The sequence below is a fragment of the Netta rufina genome, assembly GCF_964035555.1.
Source record: "Netta rufina genome assembly, chromosome: 9".
Taxonomy (NCBI): Eukaryota; Metazoa; Chordata; class Aves; order Anseriformes; family Anatidae; genus Netta; species Netta rufina.
In genome coordinates, this window is record NC_140132.1 from 5,107,765 (window position 1) to 5,127,597 (window position 19,833).

The 19,833-nt window shown below is 42.8% G+C and overlaps 1 protein-coding gene across 1 annotated transcript in view; it reads left to right on the forward strand.

The window, feature by feature from the left end:
• The first annotated feature begins 2,373 nt into the window (after positions 1 to 2,373).
• Positions 2,374 to 19,833, forward strand: part of CUL3 (cullin 3) — a 52,933-nt gene continuing 35,473 nt past the window's right edge. The window contains exons 1-2 of the mRNA XM_084292330.1: positions 2,374 to 2,732; positions 17,500 to 17,697. Coding sequence (XP_084148456.1) covers positions 2,667 to 2,732; positions 17,500 to 17,697 — 264 coding nt within the window. The 5' untranslated portion in view covers positions 2,374 to 2,666. The remainder of the gene's footprint in view (positions 2,733 to 17,499; positions 17,698 to 19,833) is intronic.

Sequence of the window (19,833 nt, forward strand, 5' to 3'; positions counted from 1 at the left end):
TATATGTTTATCTGGTTGTCCTGAGCTTTGTTGTTCTTTCAAGTGATTCGGAGTAAGGTTCTGGTTTTGGCAGGACAACTTTTGGCAGAATCCTCAATACGACCTTTCATAACCGCCCTGTGGTTCATTCACTGGATGCTGGTTTTGCTGGTGCTTATCTCTGAAGTGTGACAAAAAATACAAATTTGTCCTTAGGTTGTACAAATTGTGATGAAAAGAGTGATTTTTTTATTGTATCTGCCAAAATAGGACCATGGGAAAGTGAGGGGACTGTCTTACAGTTACAGTTAGTGCATCACATTTTCATGCAAATTTGAAAGCGGCCATCGCATGCAAAGTGTGCAAGCACGTACGAAAAAAGAAAGCACATACTCCCTAGTCAGGGCTTTAAAGAGAGAGAACTCACTGTATTTCCCACACAAACATGCAAAAACTATTTTTTATTTTATTTTATTTTATTTTTTTCTGCAGGATGACCTTACAGAGAGGTCAAACCCTGAAGTGCTTGCCCCTGTGTTTGCAGTCAGGCATTTGTTTAGGTGCTCTGCAGAGCAGGATTGGGTCATTCTGTTCCCTCCTGTAATAGAAATCATGTTTTTCTTTCTCCTTGTGTGTTTCAGTAGTCAAATATCACTGGTGGTTGTGAGGGTGACGGAGTATGCAAGACCTGAAAATATGTATGGATGATTCCTCAGAAGTGAAGTTTACTTCCAAAACATCCTAGCTTTGGTGGAGCCCGATCAAGCCTTAACAAGGAAAAAATCACCATGAAATAAAGAAACGTTATTCCCAAAGAAACAAAGAGAATATTTTTCAGTATGTTAAACAAGGGCCATGTTCTGCTTTTAAAGGCCTGATTATGAGGATGTAAACTAAGATTGATTCTCATGTAATGTACTCGTCACTTTCTTCTAAAATTTCTGCTGCACTTCGCATGACTCAGGTAAGTACTAAATCAGATTATACAAGCAGTGTTTAAATAATTAAAGATTTGTTGCCACCTTGAAGATAAACATGTCAATGAGAAAGGTCATCCTTCTCATTCGGGTGAATACATTCGGTATGGATTAGCAAGCGCCTGAGGAACTTCCTTTACTGTATTTGGTGATATCGCCGATATCTAAAAGCTGAGTGTTGAGGGGAAAATAAATAAATTAAAATGGTAAATGACTGCTTTGGATAACGCCAACTTTTTCTCCATACCCTGCAAGTTGTCTGGGGGGCCTTCACACCTCGTAGCTGCCTGTGGTTGTGATTAGCAGAAAATGAGTGGAGGGCTGTAGCGATGCCCAGACCCGAACTTTCAAGAAGGGGACCATTCCCCGCCACACGAACCGTTACTTCAGCGCAGGAATAACAGCAGATATGGAAGATCTGTACGCCAGATAGCTGAGATGACCTGCTTACAGGCGGGTGGCTACCTCTTCCTATGCTAATCCGTCCCTTCTCCACCCATCTGTCTCATTTCTGTCTCTGACCCACCTAGAATTAACATTATAAGCACTCAGCGAACCTCTAAATTAGTTCTTTGTGTAAGCTCAAAGCCTCAATTTTCATCAAAACTGCCTTTTGTGCATTATGTACGGAAGTAGAAGTTTTGCACTAAAAAAATGGTAGTTGTCTCCACCTTGGGCAGTCCCAGAGCAGACCTCAGCCACGAAGGGAGGAGCTACGGGTGAATTTCTACACAGGAGATATCCCCGCTGGGTCACAAATCCGCACGAAAAGGGGTCTCAGACCGCAATTTAGTAATGTTTTTAATAATGAAGTTAGCGCGAGCAACACGCGTGCTAGGGTGCTGTAGGGGTGAGCTGACGGGGTAAAATAAAGCTCCTCGCCATGAGAACCGAGGTGTGCGAGTAATTTGATTTTTTTCAGCCCGCTGTGCCCAGCGGAGCGGCGAGTAAGGATGAGTCAGCGCCTCGGGCTGGAGATAAAAATGTGTGTGAGGAGCGGCCGGGCGGGACGGCGGGCGGCTGCCTGTGGCAGCACAGAGAGGGAGCGCTGAGGCAGCCACGGGAGGAGTCACTGCGTTTCGGCACCGATTTCCATCCCACTCCCATTCTGGGGGCTCTTTCGACACGAGTCAACCCCAAAACCTCGCCGGGGACGCGGCGCCGGCAGCCCCTCAGCGGGCACACCACACGCAGGGGGGGGGCGCTGAGGGGCCGGGGCCCGGCCCCCGCCCCGCCCCCTCGTCCGCGGCGGTGACAGCTGGGCGGCGCTCTCGCGAGGCTTCGGCCGCTCTCGCGAGACCTGCGGGGCTCCCCCCCCCCCCCCCCCAGCCCCGCCGCCGCCACCGCCCCCGCGGCCGGATCCGGATCCGCGCCTCGCTGCTGCCGGGCGGAGCGGGGGGACGGGAGGGAGGGGAGGGAGGGAGGGAGCAGCGGGAGGAGGAGGAGGAGGAGGAGGAGGAGGAAGGAGGGGGGCTCCCGGCCCTGCGCACTGCGCGATGCTCGGCCGCCATCGCGGCGGCGGAGGCTGAGGGGAGCGCCGCCAGCGCAGCGCGGGGCCTGCAGCGCCGCCTCGCCGCCCCCCGGCACGGCCCGGCCCGGCCCGGCCCCTCCCGGCCTCGCCGCAGCCCCGCAGGGCGCCGCCAGCGGCCTCCGGGCCCCCCCCCCGCACCCCGCTCGGCTCAGCCTCACGGCGCCCCTCCGGCCCCGAAGATGTCGAACCTGAGCAAGGGGACGGGCAGCAGGAAGGACACCAAGATGCGGATCCGGGCCTTCCCCGTGAGTACCGCGCACAGGCCGCGGGCACGGCCCCCCCCAGCCCCCCCCCCCCACACACACAGCGGGGCCCCGCTCCCCGCCGCCACCCGAGGCCCGGGGGGGTGCGGGGCCGGGGGCCGGGGGCCGGGGCCGCCTCCTTTGTTCGCGGGGAAGGGCCTCCGGCTGCCGCCGCGGCACGGGGGGGCCCGGGGAGCCGCTGCCGTGCCCCGGGAGGGGGCTGGGGGCTGGGGGCGGCCGGGCACAGCCGGCCCCTGCGCTGGGGCTTTGGGGTTGTTGATTGCTGCGGGCATCCAGCTCGCCGTGCGCTGACAGCTGCCTGGGTGCGAGCTCGCAGCGGAATAACAACCCCGCCGTGTTAATGGCGTGGAGGAGAGAGAGGAATAGGCGATCCTGGCTCGGGGACCGCCAGGAAGCTGTGTGTGTGTGTGTGTGCATAGGTGCGTATGGTAAAAGGGAGATACTTAGTTGAGTCACTGGCGTGTAAGGTTTAGCGTAACTTTTTGATGTTGTGTCTGATCCCAGTAGGCAGTGGTACGCAGCTACTGTGCCTGTGTAAGGAAACTGGACGTACCTGTTTGGCCTAGCTCGCTGGCAAGGAATATATCAATAAATTTGCTTCATCAGAGATCTCGCTGGTGAAATTAGGGAATTCTCTACGTTTTCAACAGCTTGTTCAGCTGCAGCAGCCCGATTTGCTCCTTTCCTCGTACTCTTCCCTCTGCTTTTAATCATTGACAGTTGTGCGTAGTGGTAAAAGTCAAAATAAAAAAGCAAACTATGAAACGTGAATTTTAGCTGATGAAAGGTTGAAAGGGTAAAGGATGAAATGTCAGTATTTTTTTAGGAAATTTTATGTCATAGAAATAAAGAATTACTTCTGCTTGGCCAGGAGCACTACGGACAAGTAGTAGGAAAACTGCATAGAAAAAAAAATAACAAAAACAATGTGTATGTTTTATATCAAACTATAGCCCCCAAAAATAGCATTCTTCTAATTTGATAAACAGATTCATTTATCTCAACTGTGAATATGTAGCAATGGTTCAGCCAATAAAGGGCAACTTAGCAATATGATAAACTTGAGTTTGTTTTATTTGTGTCACCGTTTGTGTAAATGAGCACGTGAGATGAGGTTGGTGGTGAAGAATGCTCGTACAGAGCTCTGCTCTTACAGAAATTCAAGCTCTGTCATCATTTTTTTCTTCCAAAACTGTTCTTGCTAGCATTGTTTTTCCTTTTTTTTCAGCTGTTTAAAACAAGTCTAGGTTAAAGTCCTAAAACTGAAACAAAAACCCTCCCCCAAATTATCTTCTCCCTAAAGTAATTCAATTAGTATGTATAGGCATCGAGGCCGGCAGATCTCAAATGCTGGATGACATCTGTTGACAGCAGTTTTTCAGGTGTTTCCTTCAAGAGAGATCTTCTAAGGCATTCTGCTGCCAATCCTGTTGATGAAGCGTTTATGGAGAAGAAGCATGCGCTTGGCTGAGAGCTGGAGGGCTTTATCTTTCCAAATTGCAGAAGGCTACAGTTCATGTAAAAATCGTAACAGAGATCTTGCAGAGACCCGAGTGTTTGTGTATCTTTGGTCCTGCAAAGAGTGCCAGCGACTGCAGTGGGATTATTCGTGTCAATGAGGTTACATCTGTGTGCAGGATAGGATCTATATTTAGAACGTGTACTATCTGTACTTCAGTTACTGATCTTCGCTCTTTTATCTCAAATTTGGTGCTTCTGCTCGGTTCTGAATCGAGTGCTTTCAGAGGTGACTTTGTGGGTTGCTTCAAACTGTTCAATTTGCTTCGTATTGATCATCTCCCCACAGTAGGTCTACCTGTTCTAGCTGGATTCTCGCTCGGAGGTAGCTACTGGCAATTGTATTAAAGTACAAGTAGCCAGATCGGACGGGTCAGGTTCCTGGAGCCCAGCAATATTACGGCAACTCCATCCGCACACGTTGCATCCCTTTTACATGGCAGAGTTTGTGAAATGTCACGGACTTGTCAGCGATCTAATTCAATGTAGTTCGCAAGATTTTTTGTATTATTTGGAGTGCAGTAGGGTTTTTGCTAAAAGGGAGTGTTTGTACGTGCAGAAAATACAGACTTGATACAAAACATGTATTTGTGGCCCCCCGTTGTGGAGACGTGTTAGGGGTTGTCTTCCACGTCCTCCCTAGCTTAAAGTACTTTCAGGTCTCAGGTCGTCACCCGCTAGCGCTGGCTAAAGGAATACTTCGAGCTCTCAAAACAATCTTGCAGCAAATCTAATTTTGACATGACTGACTTGACCTGTGAAAAGTGGTACCAAAGACTGACAGTTGTGCACTTGAAGCTCTTGGAGAGATGTCTACAACCGTGATCTAGAGTGTATGATAAATTAGGTTTACTGCAAGTTTTGTTGTTAGTTAGTGAAAATAATAGCCTTAAATGGGTTTTGATGGAAGAGTTTTACTAATATATTTTTTTAAAGGGCACATACTTGTTTATTCTTACAAGAATAAACAGTGTTTGGGAGGTATTTGAGAATTAGTTTTCAAATTTTATTACAGTAACATTGAGCTAGAGTGAATGAACTTTATTTTCTTTTTAACTCTTGTAAATCGATGTGTTCGTGGTCACCATAAAACTGGTGGGATAGATCTTTCTGAAAACCAGCGCGAGCTGATGTAGGTTATTGGGTTTGATCTTCATAATGTGTTTTTTTCCTCAGTACTTTTAATCATTTTCACTTCCTGCAGAGCTATTTTCACTCTCTAGAGCAAGGCTGCAGCATAGTATTTTGCCAGTTCTCAGAACTATCTATTCTGGTGAATCACTATTATATGGTTACATTATGAATTCTGGAAAGCATTTAGACAGATCCTACGCATGCATTTGAGATAGAATGAGTCTTTCAAGTGTGTATATATAAGCTTCACTGATTCATTTTATTTGAAATACTTGTGCCCAAGAAAATTCTCGTTTCATCCAGTCTTATGCAAAAAGGCCACTTTCAACCCAGTTTATCAATTGATGTTGCTTCTGACTTTTCAGAACTCCTTTTGAGGAAGAAGTCAGTGGCTTCAACTCTTACGTAAGAAGTACTAAGGCTCACATCTTCATGGGCGCTGCTCCTTTCCCTTCAGATCTAACAGCCACTTGTTCAAGGCTTTGTATAGGCAAAAGGTCCCCGGCCCCCCCTCAGGGAGTGCTGACTTCTGTGGTTTGTTTTGAATCTTGGAGAATTTATGATGCAAGCCGATATGAGGTCTGTTAAATTTATGCTGCCAACCTGCGACGTGTAGGTCTATCAATTCAAGAAGTTGATGTGAATTTTTTATCTTGCTTGACCATCTTATAGCAGATAGAGCCTAGAAAAAACATGTTGAGCTGCAGTTAAATCCCTATACGTTCAGATTATGCAAGCAATATTTGTATTTCTGCTTTGGCTTTGCCTTCAGAACATATCTGCTGTATTGCTGAGTGTGAATGGGCAGACATGGAGGATAGGATAGGGACAGAATTGGGGGATGGTTTACTGCAGGCTTTTTCAGCTCTGATTAAAATAATGTAAATCCACTGAGGGCTGCAGTTCACAGCGGACTGCCCAGTTAACTTGATGTTTTTCTGTGTCTGGCTTCGTGAATCTCACTCGCTTTATGTTCTCGAATAAGTATTTGCAAGAGCATCTTGGCTCTTAACCCGTATAGCGCATACAGCAGTAATAAGTTAATGTTTGCAACCAAAATGTTAGTAGGTTTAAAACTTAGAAATAAAGCAGACCAGAAGATTAAAACACTGTTTCTTATTCAAACGAAACAGGTATTGTTTTGCTCTAAACTACAATTACAGAATATTTGCTGTTTATTGGACATTTAACCTTATGAAAGCCTTCTAGTTTCCACAGATTTATTTTTTGGAATTAAATGCTATGCGTTACTTGTAGTATTTTGAGGAGATGCTAACACTAATTCCAAGGTAGCCTTTGAGTTGTTGTGGGTTCTTGGTTTTATTTTATCTAACACTCTGTAAGTATTCTCTTTTAGTTGTGGTCTAACCTAATCTCGGTAGAAATTCTTAGTTCTGTAGATATTTGGGGTTCAGTCTCAAGTTTTCTTGTTTTTCTCTTGGTAGCTTCTGAACTTTCCTTGTTAGGTCTTAAGTTCTGAGCAGTCAGTCCACATGGCCTGAGGTTTGAATCAGTGTCGCTGAGTGGACACTGGAAAAACTACTGCTGTTCTTGCATCTTGCCTGCATTTGAAATTGACATGAAAAAATCAAGCAAAGTGTAAACCAGGATGCACTGGCATTTTGTTAAGATTTTACACTGGCTCATTCAATCAGATTTTTTTTTCCACAGAAAATTATTATTGTTTTAATTTTTGAAAATGCATCTTTTTTTGTCTGTTCCACACCGGTGCGTGCATGGCCTAACAGCACACCATTTCTCAGCGTTTCAAATGTGTGTTCTCAAGTCTTTTGGCTTTGATCTGTAGGACAGGTAGTCCTAGTGCAGGAGCTTTTACATCTTCATCACTGTGACTGATCTATGGTGTCTGAATCTCTCTGTACGTGGTGAAAGCATTTTGAGATAGATTGGGACAGATTTCCTTAAGGTAATTCAGATGAGTTCATTCACAAAACACAGTAATTCTGTGATGCTTCAGCACAGGTTCTTGGCCGTGTGCTTCCGATGGCTGGATGTTGTCTTGGGTTTCTAGTAGCTGTATACGCAGAAACCCAACTCTTGAGAAGCAGGGAGCTTCTGTTTCTCATTCTAAATCACTTTTTGTGAGGAAACAAGGAATAGGAAAGCATTAGAATATAAAACTGTAGCATGCCCGAGCATATTTTTTGTTACATTATTATTTTATTTTTCTGAAATTCAGTTAAAGCAAGCAGACTCTATTAAATCACTAATAATTCTTTTGTAGAAGTGCAAAGTCTGGAGTATCAGCAGAAGTAACCACCGTTAGGTGATTTAACAAAACAATTCCAGTACGGACACTCTTAACATACAGACTTTAGGCAAGGAAAAAAGCCTGCATTTAATACTTGAGTACAGCAAGGAGGACAAAATTGTAATAAATATTTACGTTTGGATGGTGCTTGCTAAGGGGTTGACTGGATTCTTACATCAGTTATGCGGAAAATTAGTGTCTAAAGGGCTGAAACCATCTTGTTTTACATTAAATAAGACCTAATTGTATGTAAAATGCACAGAGATAACTATAAACAAATAAAGCAAGTTGTAGATGAAGTCTGTCTGTGGAAATGCCAATTTTTGTTTTAATATTAATAAGTTATGATTTGTCTGCATTTATATTTTTAAATTACAAATATGGTATAAAGTTGCACTGTAGCTTATCTCAGAAAAACCATAATATCCATTCCTTATACTACATGTAGTATGAGTGTGGGCCGTGTGTGTTTAATTCTTGTATTTTGTTTATGAAGAATCTCTACTGAAATTAAGGCTTGTCCTATTTTTACACTACCTTTATTTTTAAAGTATTGGCACTGTCTGAGTGGACCTGTTTTTTTCCCATTGCTGTATACGTGGGTATATTTCCATGTGTAGTTCTGGATTTGTTTTTCTGTTGTACCTCTTTCAGTGTTAGTTTCGCTCTTCTAGGCACTGCTGATTTCAGTCGTGGTGTATACACTAAATAGTGCCCCAAAAGAAGAAAAATCCAAACCTGAACAAAACCCACAAGGAAAGTTTTCGTGTGTATTTATACATGTGATTACGTGTGTATTTATAAGTGATTTGTTAAATGTATCTTCTTCCTTTCCCTCCCTCAAGTAAACTGAAATAAAAATATTCCATTGTTGTCCTCTGTCTACCATAAGATGTTATTTTATCTCATATAAAAGTTTTGGATTATTAATGCAGTAATCATTGGGAATAGAAGTTGTCAGCAAGGTCCCCAAACCCTTAATGTCCACCCCTCCCTTCTTCCCCAAGGAGATTATTTTGTTTCCTGCTTAGAAATGGCTTTAGGGAAGGCGGCTGCAATCTCTATACGTCGCAGTGTGTTTCACAGCTTTCCTCTTTAAGCTGTGCTGATTTTTGTATGATTGTAAAATACTGAACTACTTGTAGGTGAGTTGAGGGGGGAGAAAAAAACCAAGAGGCCAGCTCTTCGCTGGAGCTGGGTGAGCTCGGAGCGGGCCGTTTGTGGCGCAGAAGCTATGGGAAATGGCGCCCTGAGGAGGGGGAGGCCCAGCGCTCCCACAGCTGCGGGCCTCGTCTGCTCCTGGCACCTTCAGGTGGAGTTGGGCACATGGCATAACGCCTTTACAGCACGGCAGAGATATCTGTCACATTATACAAGCTGTTGGTGTAACCGGGAGCGGTGCGGGTGTGAGGGCGGGCAGCCCCGGGCCGTTAGGGCGGTTGGAAGGCAGCGCCCGGGCCCAACAGGGAGACGGAGGGAGTCAGGGACCTAAACCCTGCCGATGTTTTGGAGCTCCAGCACTTGTTGTTGGTGGGTTACGGGCAGTTTCCTTCCAGCTCTAAGGTCTGCGGTACGTTGGAGGTCGTTGCGGTGGAAGAGGAATGAGGCAGCTGCCCTCGCCTGCAGCGTGAGGGCCGTCAGCAAGTAAGCTGCTCTGTGGAGATTTGCAGCCGGCCTCGCTTCGTGGCGGTCAGCTCACGCTCACGTAGACCTCAGGGTTTTAAAAGTATGTCCTGGGCTGCTCTAATTGCGAGTTTATTGCGGAGTGAAATGTTAAATGACTTGAATGACTAAATGATTTCATTCACTTCTGGGCCTTGCTCGTAAACGGCGGAAGGCCCAGTAAGTTTGCAAAGCCTTGTGCCTCTGCTTCACTGTCATTTCGCCTTCTTCAGGAGCCTGTGTGACAGCTATGGACGGAGCTGAGCTCTTGCTGTGCAGAGCTGGCTTTGTCTCCCAGGTACCCTCTAAATATCTGGCATTCTGCGCGCAGAGGTGGAGGGTTTGCTCCCTTGAATCCAGCTCTTCATTCCATTTCTGCTGTCCTAAATAAGTTCAAATATCTTAACACCAACTTGACATAGGTTGGAAACCTTAAACCCATTGTATTTCTTTCAGCAACATGTTTTCTTCTGTTACACAAACCTTTCATAATTTTTCCATAACTTTAAGGAAACTTGTCTTAGGATCATTGCTTCTAAAGTGAGTCAAGAGGACTCTGAACTTCTCAGTAGTCTTCAGAATACTGATACCCATTTCTGTATCCTTTTGGGCAGGGGATATGAAAACAGCTTTGGTGTCAAATTTTTGTATTTATTACTTTGTTTCAGTCAGAATAGACTGGGGAGGGGGGTGAGGAGGGGTGATAAGCAGCCCTGACCTGCTGTATTTTTTGTACAATCAGTATGAAATCAGAGTCGGAAATAGGATTACTGAAATAAACCAAAAAGTTATTTCCTGCCTGAAAATTCTTTTGTTACCTTGCAAAGTTAAACATGAAAGATCAGACTTTTTGTAGTGTAAACTCAGATCTAGGCTTTGGCTAATACTTCCCAAATTAGCAAGAGAAGTTTCAGAAGTATAGGCAGTTCTTCCTCACTGTTGTTTAGGTTCAAGTGTTCTTAGGAAATAAGTAGTTCCGTTATAGGTATTTCATAATTCTCCATTTTCAGACGACATAGTAATGAGCAGCATGGAAATGTCACAATGTTTTTAAAAGGACCATGTTTAATAATATGGGCAATGTTCCTCTTTTGGCTGTATAAGCACTTCCATTCTATAGCAATGACAACTATCTTTTGAACTGGAACTTGCTATTTTTAGTTTCTTACCAATTCAGTTTTTCTAGATGCCTGAACAAAAACAGTTACTTACTGTTTTTTAATACAACTTTTTCTAAGCAAGTTTCATATTTCAGTGGCAGGTGGGCAGAAGTTTGCACCTGAATTAAATAACATGCTGCTCTCCTCTTTACTAAAGCATTTAATTTTAGGATCAAGTCCCTGGTATAATTAGTAGTAGTATCTTTGAAATATTGAAGAGGAATTGATCCCTGCCCCTTGTGCATCCATCCTTGCTGGAGGATAAGATCCTTCAGACAGTGCTGACTAAAGTAGATGCGCGTTTCAAGGTAATTGGGTCACGTCGAAAACAAATGGTAAGACAGATGAGTGTGTAGAAGGCAAGATGAAGCTTTATGTAAGCAATCATAGATACAGTATTTACTAACTTTACTGATCAATTTCATTTGCTAGCCAAGTGAGGCTGGTCAGCTGTCTGTTTTTGTTGTTGACCCTTACAGATGAGTAACATTCTGCCTTTATCTGTGTTAATGAGCGACTCTTTGAAGTTGTGTTTCTTAATTTGAGCATCATAAGCTGCAAATTGAAATCTTAAGTCGGTTTCAAGAGAGTATAGTGTAGTTTGGGCTACCCTGATGGACCTGCAGGGGAGAAAAAAGCTAGAGGAGTCTTACCCATGGACTTAAACTTGCTGCACAGGAGTCTGTGTCTCTAATGGAAAAAATGAAAGGATCAGTGAATCAGTCTTGGTGGTGTCAGAAATGAGTGAATACACAACATGAGACTTGTTCTGAATGAAACAGATGCTTCTGCTATTTATAGCGATCTAAAGGTAATGCTTTAATCTTGAGCAATCTTTCGAGAGCTGCCCAAATATTTAGTCTTTCACACTTGTGGCATATGCTGGGAAGCAGTTTGGGGGAAGGTTGCCCTTAGCCTTTCTGTACATGATACGCTCTCATAGTCACGTGTTAGCAGGCACAAATTCTGGGGGGGGTTAGTGCAGGGAAAGCGTGCAAAGGTCTGTAAATGGAAAGGTGTCAGTGCTCACAGAAGCAGTGCTGAATTTGTTTCCGTTTATATTTAGAGCTGTCTGCTTCTCCAGATTATCTTGATTGTTTTTGCATTTTTTTAAAGCAGCGAATCAAAAGGTTTCAGGTTACGTTTTGCCTTGTGTTTATTCAGTAACTGGTGGCTGCTCAGATTTACATAGTCCATAGGCACAGTTCACATGAAACAGGTGCCTGGGAGGAGTTTTCTCATTCTTCCCCTTTCCTCCAGGACACCGTTCTGTAGGTCTGCGAGATTAAAGTTGGAGGGGCATTTGGAGAAACTGAAAGAAGTTGTTAATATATATAAAAAAAAAATAATAGTAATAATTGAGGTATGTTGGCAGGTCAGGTTTAGTCTCATTTTTCTGAATCTGTTCCTAAAATATGGAAGAAAAACCAGTCTCTGATCTGTCTTTAAATATGTTGGGTTTCCTAACCCTGTTGAAAGCGTTGCTGTAGTATGACATTGTCTGTTTGTTCAGGACTTGTTTTCAACTTTTCACAGAGACTGTCAGATGGCTGCTGTGTGGTGAAGCTCCTGTGTCAGGCCTGCTGATAATACAGTCAAATATTACTTTTTGAGGGGAAAAGCAAATCCTTTATTTTTTTATTTTTTTTTTTTCTTGGGACTTTGGCCTAATTAGAAAAGGAAGTTCTTGAAGACTTACAATTTGCTGTAGAATTTATCAAAACCAAGCAACCAAACCCAGCCCCTTCCTTTTCAAGCCCCCACCCCAAAACAGCACTTGTGTCGTGATGAGCCCAGCAGTGCTCGCAGACAATGCCTTGGAGGTAGCCCAACCCTATCAATCGCCGGGCGGGAGGTGCAGCTCCATCTTTTGAGAAACAATCGCTTTTTAATCTACTTATCTCTTCCGCTCCGTGCTGGCAGAGCGGCTTTTCATTGCTGCAGAACTCATTTCAGTGAACGGGAGGAGGACAGGGGCTTTGCCTACTGTACTGCAGCTCTTGGGTCTTCTAATTGACAGAGGATTTCATTTTTTTGTCTCAGTTGTGCATTATGCATACTTCTGAGCAAAGTCTGGTAGAGCTGGGAAGGAGAGGTGGATATTGCAATTCCTACATTTGCACTGCCTCCGTGTTTTCATGGAGTCCTGCCTGGTTCTCACAGGCTGGAGCCCTTTGGTGTGGCTGGGTGTCAGGCGAGAGCGGATTTTCCTCAGTTGTTACAGGGTGTAAGTTGTTACTTACAAGTGCAAGGCTGGAATGCCAAGGGGTGAGTGAAGAATAGGACTCAGATATTAAACATGGTATCAATACTGAGTGCTGGAAATGGGAACTGGCCATAAGCAAACTCCAAGTACAGCTTCCCTCCCACCAGCCCACAAACAAATGCCCTCTGAAGGAGTGTAAGAGCGCAGTAGGTGTTTCCTGACACTCTTGGGAGACGTGGATGCTGTTGGATTATCATCCCCAACTGCTGTTATAGGTGACTCAGGAGCAAAAGGCTAATTATTTGGGCCACTTTTGGTGGCTTGCTGTGATGACTGCCCTGTGACTCTTTGAACAAATGGCCAAAGTGGGCTCACGACCCCGATTAGGGCCCAGTAGGTCAGGATGCTCCCTACTTCTTTCTATCATTTCTCTTAGCTTCCATTTCTGTTTTTCTGCGTGTCTCGACCTGTTCAGATACCACATTATTAAGGACTTCTGTGCCTGGTGACATTGTTCACCTGAGATCAGATGTTTCTATTTCAGAGTGTGGGTAGTGGAGTTGTTGAATTCTTGACATACTGATGTTTTCTGGACATGAAGTGTAGCCAATGTGTCCTCTTCCAGGTATGCTGGTCACTACACAGAGATGAAGGTTTTGAAAGCCAAAGGAGGATGAATATTCTCGTCCATCTGTCACGAACGGGAGTACCTTCTTATCTGTTCTGTAGCTGAAGAAGATAGGGAACGAATATGCCATGTTCAGGGGATTCTTGGAGCAAACTCTAGGCGGCATATCCCTGTCATCATAAATTCTTGCCTTTTTAATTAATATTAGAAGGGCTTATAAAAATTAAAGTAGTGATTAAGTTTGGAGGCAGGGAATGTGCTGCTCTTGCCGCTTGCTGGTTAGCCTCAGCCGAGCTTCATCCAGAATGAAGGTGTCAGGCAGAGGATGCTAAACACTTGTGTGACAGACTACTTAGTGCCATCTTGAAGTGACATCATTTTCAGTGTCCCTCACCTCATGGACTGTGGGTCAAGGCCCCAGTGATGGCAGCAGTCAGCCCTGCTCATTTTGTCTGCTGACAGCTGGCAAGTAAGGGAGTCAAACAGGCTGCAATTACCAGGTGCAAATGTTTACTAACAGAGCTGCTAACTAGCTTTAATTGCCGGTATCCACTCACTTCCTTCAAGGTAGGCCAGGTAAACACTCCACTCACATTCTGTAATTTCAATCTGTGCTTGCTCTGGGGTGTTAGACCTAAAGGATGTCACAGGAAGGAATGAGGCAGGTGTTGGTTGAGTTTCTGAAAATTTGATCACTGCAAAGCAACGCTTCTTCCTTTCTGAATGGATCCGGTTCACTTGGTAGCGTGTAGAATTGTGGCAAATGCTCTGCTGGAAACTGCAGTAGAAAAATTGAGTAGCGATGTTTGCAACTTTTAAAAAGGAAAAATCTGATGCAGGTCTTTTTACAGACTTCTAAAACTTCTGAGAATTTAACAGTGGCCTGTTTGGCATGAGATATTTGTGAGAGCTTCGTGGAATCAGTGATTGCTGATTCAGGCTTGGAGGTTTTGATAGGATAGACAAACTATTGTTACAGGCAGCACACACATCTGATTCTGCATTGTGGCAGTCCTGTGAAATAAAGGACCTTTTGAGTCCTTTGCAGACCTTTTTTTTTTTTTTTCTGTGAAATGACTACAATATCAGTATACATGAAAGTGCAGTCTGATTTCCTCAAGATGTTCTTGTGCTTTGCTCTGAGTTCAGATGGTTGTGCTCAGGCTGTGTCTTTGAATCACTAGTGCTAGAGCCGCAGTTTGTGGAAGTTTTCCAACTAGTGGCTTGTTACAAACAGACATCTCTCCTGCCAATGATGGACTTGATCTCTTGCCCATTCCCCAAGAAAGGTAATGTTCAGATAAATGGGACTACATTAATACATTTCCTCTCTTTGGACGTTGGCTTCTAACTATCTTTTTATGAAACTGGGTGTAAGCACTATTGAAATTACTGGGATTTTGCTTCTAATGCTTTTTTTTTGAACTTGCCTTTTTTCTGAAAAGCACCAGCAGAAACAGAAATCCAGCTTTTGCTAAAATCTGCTAGAATAGAAGGCAGGAGTGTGACAACTGGATTGCAGCCATGCAGTTCACTTTTCTGATATATGGCTGTCAGAAGAAATCTGGGAGTGAGCTTGCAGGAACATTTGGGTTCTGATACTGTGTTCAGGTTGGTGGAAGAGGATCACACAAAGGCTTTGCTGTTAGTTGGGATCCGGAGAGTTGTGTAAATCTGTACTGGGTGATCTCTGCAGGGTGATTGGGATTATAATTCTCTAATAGTTTTTGGAGATGTTTTGGTACAAAACTCTGAGAGGTGAAAAAGTGGTGTAGTGGCATCGTGACCTAATTTTATTTATTGCTTGTTGTTTTTTTGCTTTTTTTAATCTGTGTACAAGTCTAACTTAAGGATGGAGTATGAAAAAAGGTGAACCTCAAGCTCATAATCCAAGAGTAGATGTAGTCACTGCAGTTCTTACACAACTTTGAAGGTGATCCAGTGGTAGTTCAAAGTTAAAACACTTTCACCAGTGGGGAGGAAATAACTTTTTTTTTTGCAAAAACTCTACCGTACTGGCTGCCTGTCTGATAAGGCAGAGTTATTTAAAGTGTTTAGTGTCTTTGATTTGCTGGACAGCACTGATGCAAGCAAGCTGGTGAAGCTTTTTTTTTTTTTTTTTTTTTTTTTTTTTTTTTTTTTGGAAGACCAGGGCTCTTCTAACCGAGAACTTAGAGCTTCAGCAAACCTGTTTCCCCCAGAACATCACAGATAGTAGTCTAAATAGTAGCAGAATAGAAAGGTACACTGAGCAGCAGAGTACTTTATGTTTGATCTTAGATGGTGATAAGTGTATGCTATCATTTAAAATATACCTGTATATTTATCACATGGAGAAGTAAACTCCAGAAGTAGAAGAACTATCCCATTTTTTTCTTTTCCGGAACAGATCGGAGTTATTAGATGTAATGCTGATCTCTAACATACAGAGATGTTTCCCAGCTGACCAACAACCAGCACTGCTATATAATACCTTCCCAAACCAGCGGCTGGAGATTTGCCTGACTTACATAGATCATATATTTAAATGTGGTAAGCAATTGAATTGCAGCAGAGAGACACAAAAAAAAAGTCACGTTGGCTGAGAGATTTTTGATTATCAAGGGGAGAAGGTGGCATAGGTAGGTGTTGCTTTGAGAGTCTGCTTTGTTTGAAAACAGAACAGCATTTTTGTGAAAGAAAAGCTGAAAGGCTTTTACTTGGATTGCTGTCTGTAACTGCTGCCTGAATAGTTGACTTCGTTATCAGTACTTGTGAAATGGCTTGTTAGGAAGACTTCAGAAAATCATTTCCCTGAAGAGGCACCAGTGCAGCAGATGCAAATTAAAAGGAAAATAACTGACCTTTCGATATCACAGGTAGCAGAATGAGCAAGGTGTGTGTGTGGAGGGGATGGGACGTTCAATTTCTGTGCTGTGGCTTCTGGAAGATAGGGAGCTAGGAATGTATGTGTCAGTAGGTTGGTGACTCTGTTATCAAGAGAGTGAAAAAGTGGTGAATGATGGGGATGTTTTTGGAATGAAAACCTTTGGTTTTTAACCGAAATTCCTGAAGACTAGGGCGATGGGAGATGGTGCTTGTTTCGCTTTATTCTGTTCATCATTGTGTTTGACTACAAATGCAATCTAGCCTTCAGTGTCCTTCCTCTCCTCACTTTGTGGTTGTTGGGTAGGAGGGGAGGGAGAAGGGAGAGATACCAGGGTGGGTTATGGTTTCCCTTTATGCTGTCATAGCATTATTTTTCACTTAATTATTTTCAAGGGCGCTTTTATGGTATTGTTAGGATCAGGGGTATTTTCTTTCTCTACAGTATCACAGAATCACAGAATCACAGAATTTCTAGGTTGGAAGAGACCTCAAGGTCATCGAGTCCAACCTAACGCTAACAGCCCTCCACTAAACCATATCCCTAAGTAATTCGGGGAGAAATATTTTTATTTCTTCCTCAGCCTTTTTCTTGAGGTGTAAAAGGCTAGATTGCCTATAAAGTAAACAAAAAGTATCTTTAAAAATCACATTTTAAGTTTGGTTTAATTCAAGTGGATTTTCTTTCAGTTGGGTGATGGAGCTTGAGTCATCAAACTTTATGCAGTGCCATCAGCAACTTTGTTGCTGTGTTTCTGTGAGCCTGTGCCATCTCAGATGCTGCTTCATCCATGTAGCATCATATTTTGAAGCACTTGGTTTTGGTAAATAACTGGGATTGGTAAAACACAATTGTAAACTGCACTAATCACTAGATAGCACTGGACAAAAATTGTTTTGGTGTTCTGTTGAGACTTCGTTATAACACTTTCTGTCACTAAATTTTTCTGTATTGGTACTGTTTTTATTTAGTGCCTTTACTGAAGTACAGATAGTCTGCGTAACAGCTCAGGGTCATACATGTTCTGGTTAGAGCCTTATGCATATCCTATAGCAAGTTGTTTAACTTCGTGCAGTGGAACCTTGTTTAATACAGCTGTTAATTTTGGAGAACTCCCTACTAATGGAGTTAATGGCTGTTAACTCCCTACCAGTATCACCTGTATTGTTTTGATAAAAAAAATAAAATAAAATAAAAATGTTGGAATCAACAAAATGTGGCAGAAGCAGTTGCTGCTTCTACAGCTCTAACTTCTGAAGGTAGCTTTATCTTGATTCTAAACAGTCTTGTTTTATTGTTACAGATGACTATGGATGAGAAGTATGTAAACAGCATTTGGGATCTCCTAAAAAACGCCATCCAAGAGATCCAGCGTAAGAATAATAGTGGCCTCAGCTTCGAGGAGCTATATAGGAATGCCTATACAATGGTGTTGCATAAACACGGAGAAAAACTCTACACTGGACTGAGGGAAGTGGTCACTGAGCATCTCATAAACAAGGTATGTCATTTTTATTAATGTCCCTTGTACGGAAGCGTTCTGTTCAGTTGCTTAAGCGAGTAAAATCTAATGTTATTGTGTAACATTTAGTTGAAACTATTCAATGGATACCCTAAAGAAATGGTGGTTAAGAGCTAACTTCCTGCTGCTTAATTTACTTCATGTTCCAGATAGTTTTTGTTACAAGTTACAGATGGAGGGTGCGCCAAAAGAAGTTTTTGAAAGTGTAAAACAGGAAACAACTCAAGCTAGAGCATCACTGCTGAGATGCAGCCATGCCAGTTTGTTGTTGTCTTTTTCTAAAAAAAAGCATTTTGAAGGCATTTTGTGACTTTCTCAGAACTCAGTTTGGTTTGTTTTTCATCTGTGAAGCAGAATAAATACCTGTGCAACAACCTGTTTGTTACGGGCAAATGAACTAATTCACAAGTTAATGAGAGAGTTGTGCTAGGATTACACAATTTCGAGAGGCAGGAGGCAATATGCAAACACACAGCTCAGCAGCAGCAAAAGCCCTGAGCAATCTGCATTCTGTTATTTCAACCTTTTCAAAGCAGTGTAATTCAGTCAAAATGCCACACAGAAATTTCTATTTCTGAAGATGTATCATCTCAGAAAAGGGCTCTTCACATCTTGTGTTAAACCACGGAAAACCTCTCTAGCTTTGGTGGGTAGAATTTAGGGCTGATGGTTAAGTGTGTTATTGAAACCACGTTGAAGCTCACTTTTTATGAGTCCAGATAATGTTTAGAGGTAATAGGATCTGAAGTCTCAGGAAGATGCTGTACTTCTTGTGGTAACGTTCAGACCTCCTATCTTTGGAAAGAAATGCACGGCCACTTTGATCCCATGTACTGTCTGTGGGTTCAGATAGAGTGTCAGATTTTTGTCCTCTTATTACAACTTTCAATTAGGAAAGTCATATGCCGTGGTGCATCCTGGATGTTTACTTGTGGCAGGAGCGCAGAGGGTGGATGGGAGGTCTGTGCCTAAATATCGTGTAATGCTCGGGAAGCTTTTTGTGTCTGTTACCTGGAGATGCTGCTGTCACTATGCATGGAAGTGCTGTTGCTGTGGCATAGGTGAAAATCAGCTCTTTCCTAAAATCTTAGTTTTTAAAGGTATGGTTCTGATAAGCATACTCTAAAACCTGCTTTATGTGTCGGTGTGTGTTGGCTTTTTAACCATTTGCATGAGAGGAAGCATCCTGTGTGAAATGGCTAAATATTTTATGACTCTAATTGTAGTGCATTTGTGAGTCTTGAGCACTTCTGTTTTCATAATAGCTACGTTCCTGAGGCTTTCTGTGACGTGTTTGTGTATATGCCTGTGTTTTTATAGTCTACATTTAATAATAATTAGGATACTAAACTTTTTTTCTTAGGTTTGAGTTTATCCTGGTTTAATTTGAGGAAAGCTGCTTGTCTTTCTTTCTAACTATTCTATTTAAATTATCCATATGCAAAAGCACTATTCTGAAGCATTAACTGTGGCAAAGTGGCAGAAGAGCAGGAGATCCTGCGAGTTTGTGCTATCACTGTGCTGCCGGAGAGGCTTGTACAGATACTAGTGTAGGGAAATGCCTTTCTGATGCTTAACTCTAATTTTTCTGATGATTTTTTTCCAGTGCTGTAGTACTCCGATCTTTAACGTGATTAATCAAAGGGTATCTGTGTGCATGGGTAACAGAAAAACAGATGAGCCAAAGTTTTGTTTTAAATAGAAGGAATAAATACTGAGTTTTAGTAGCTAAATGCCCTAATGTTAAAATAGCTATATTATTCAGATGTCTGATAGTGCCTTCCTATAAGTTAAATGGTTCTAGGATAAAACTTAAAATATAAAAATAGTGGGGATTCGAAGCCTTGTTTCTTTTGGTGGGCTTTGCTTGAGGATGTTATGTTCAGGTACATGTTATAGCTGGAACTATGAAAAAATAGGTTGTTGTTTGTTAAGAATAGGATCAGTTCTGAAATGGCATCTCATTATTGTTAGTACTTGTAATAAAATAGATAAAACAGTGCTTTTGTTTAACCTCATGCTTCATGGAACAGAAATTTTAGAGGAATAGTGTTTTCAGTGGTTCTTTCCAAGAGCAGTTCTCTGTTAGATGTTAAGTAGCTAGTTAGCAATACA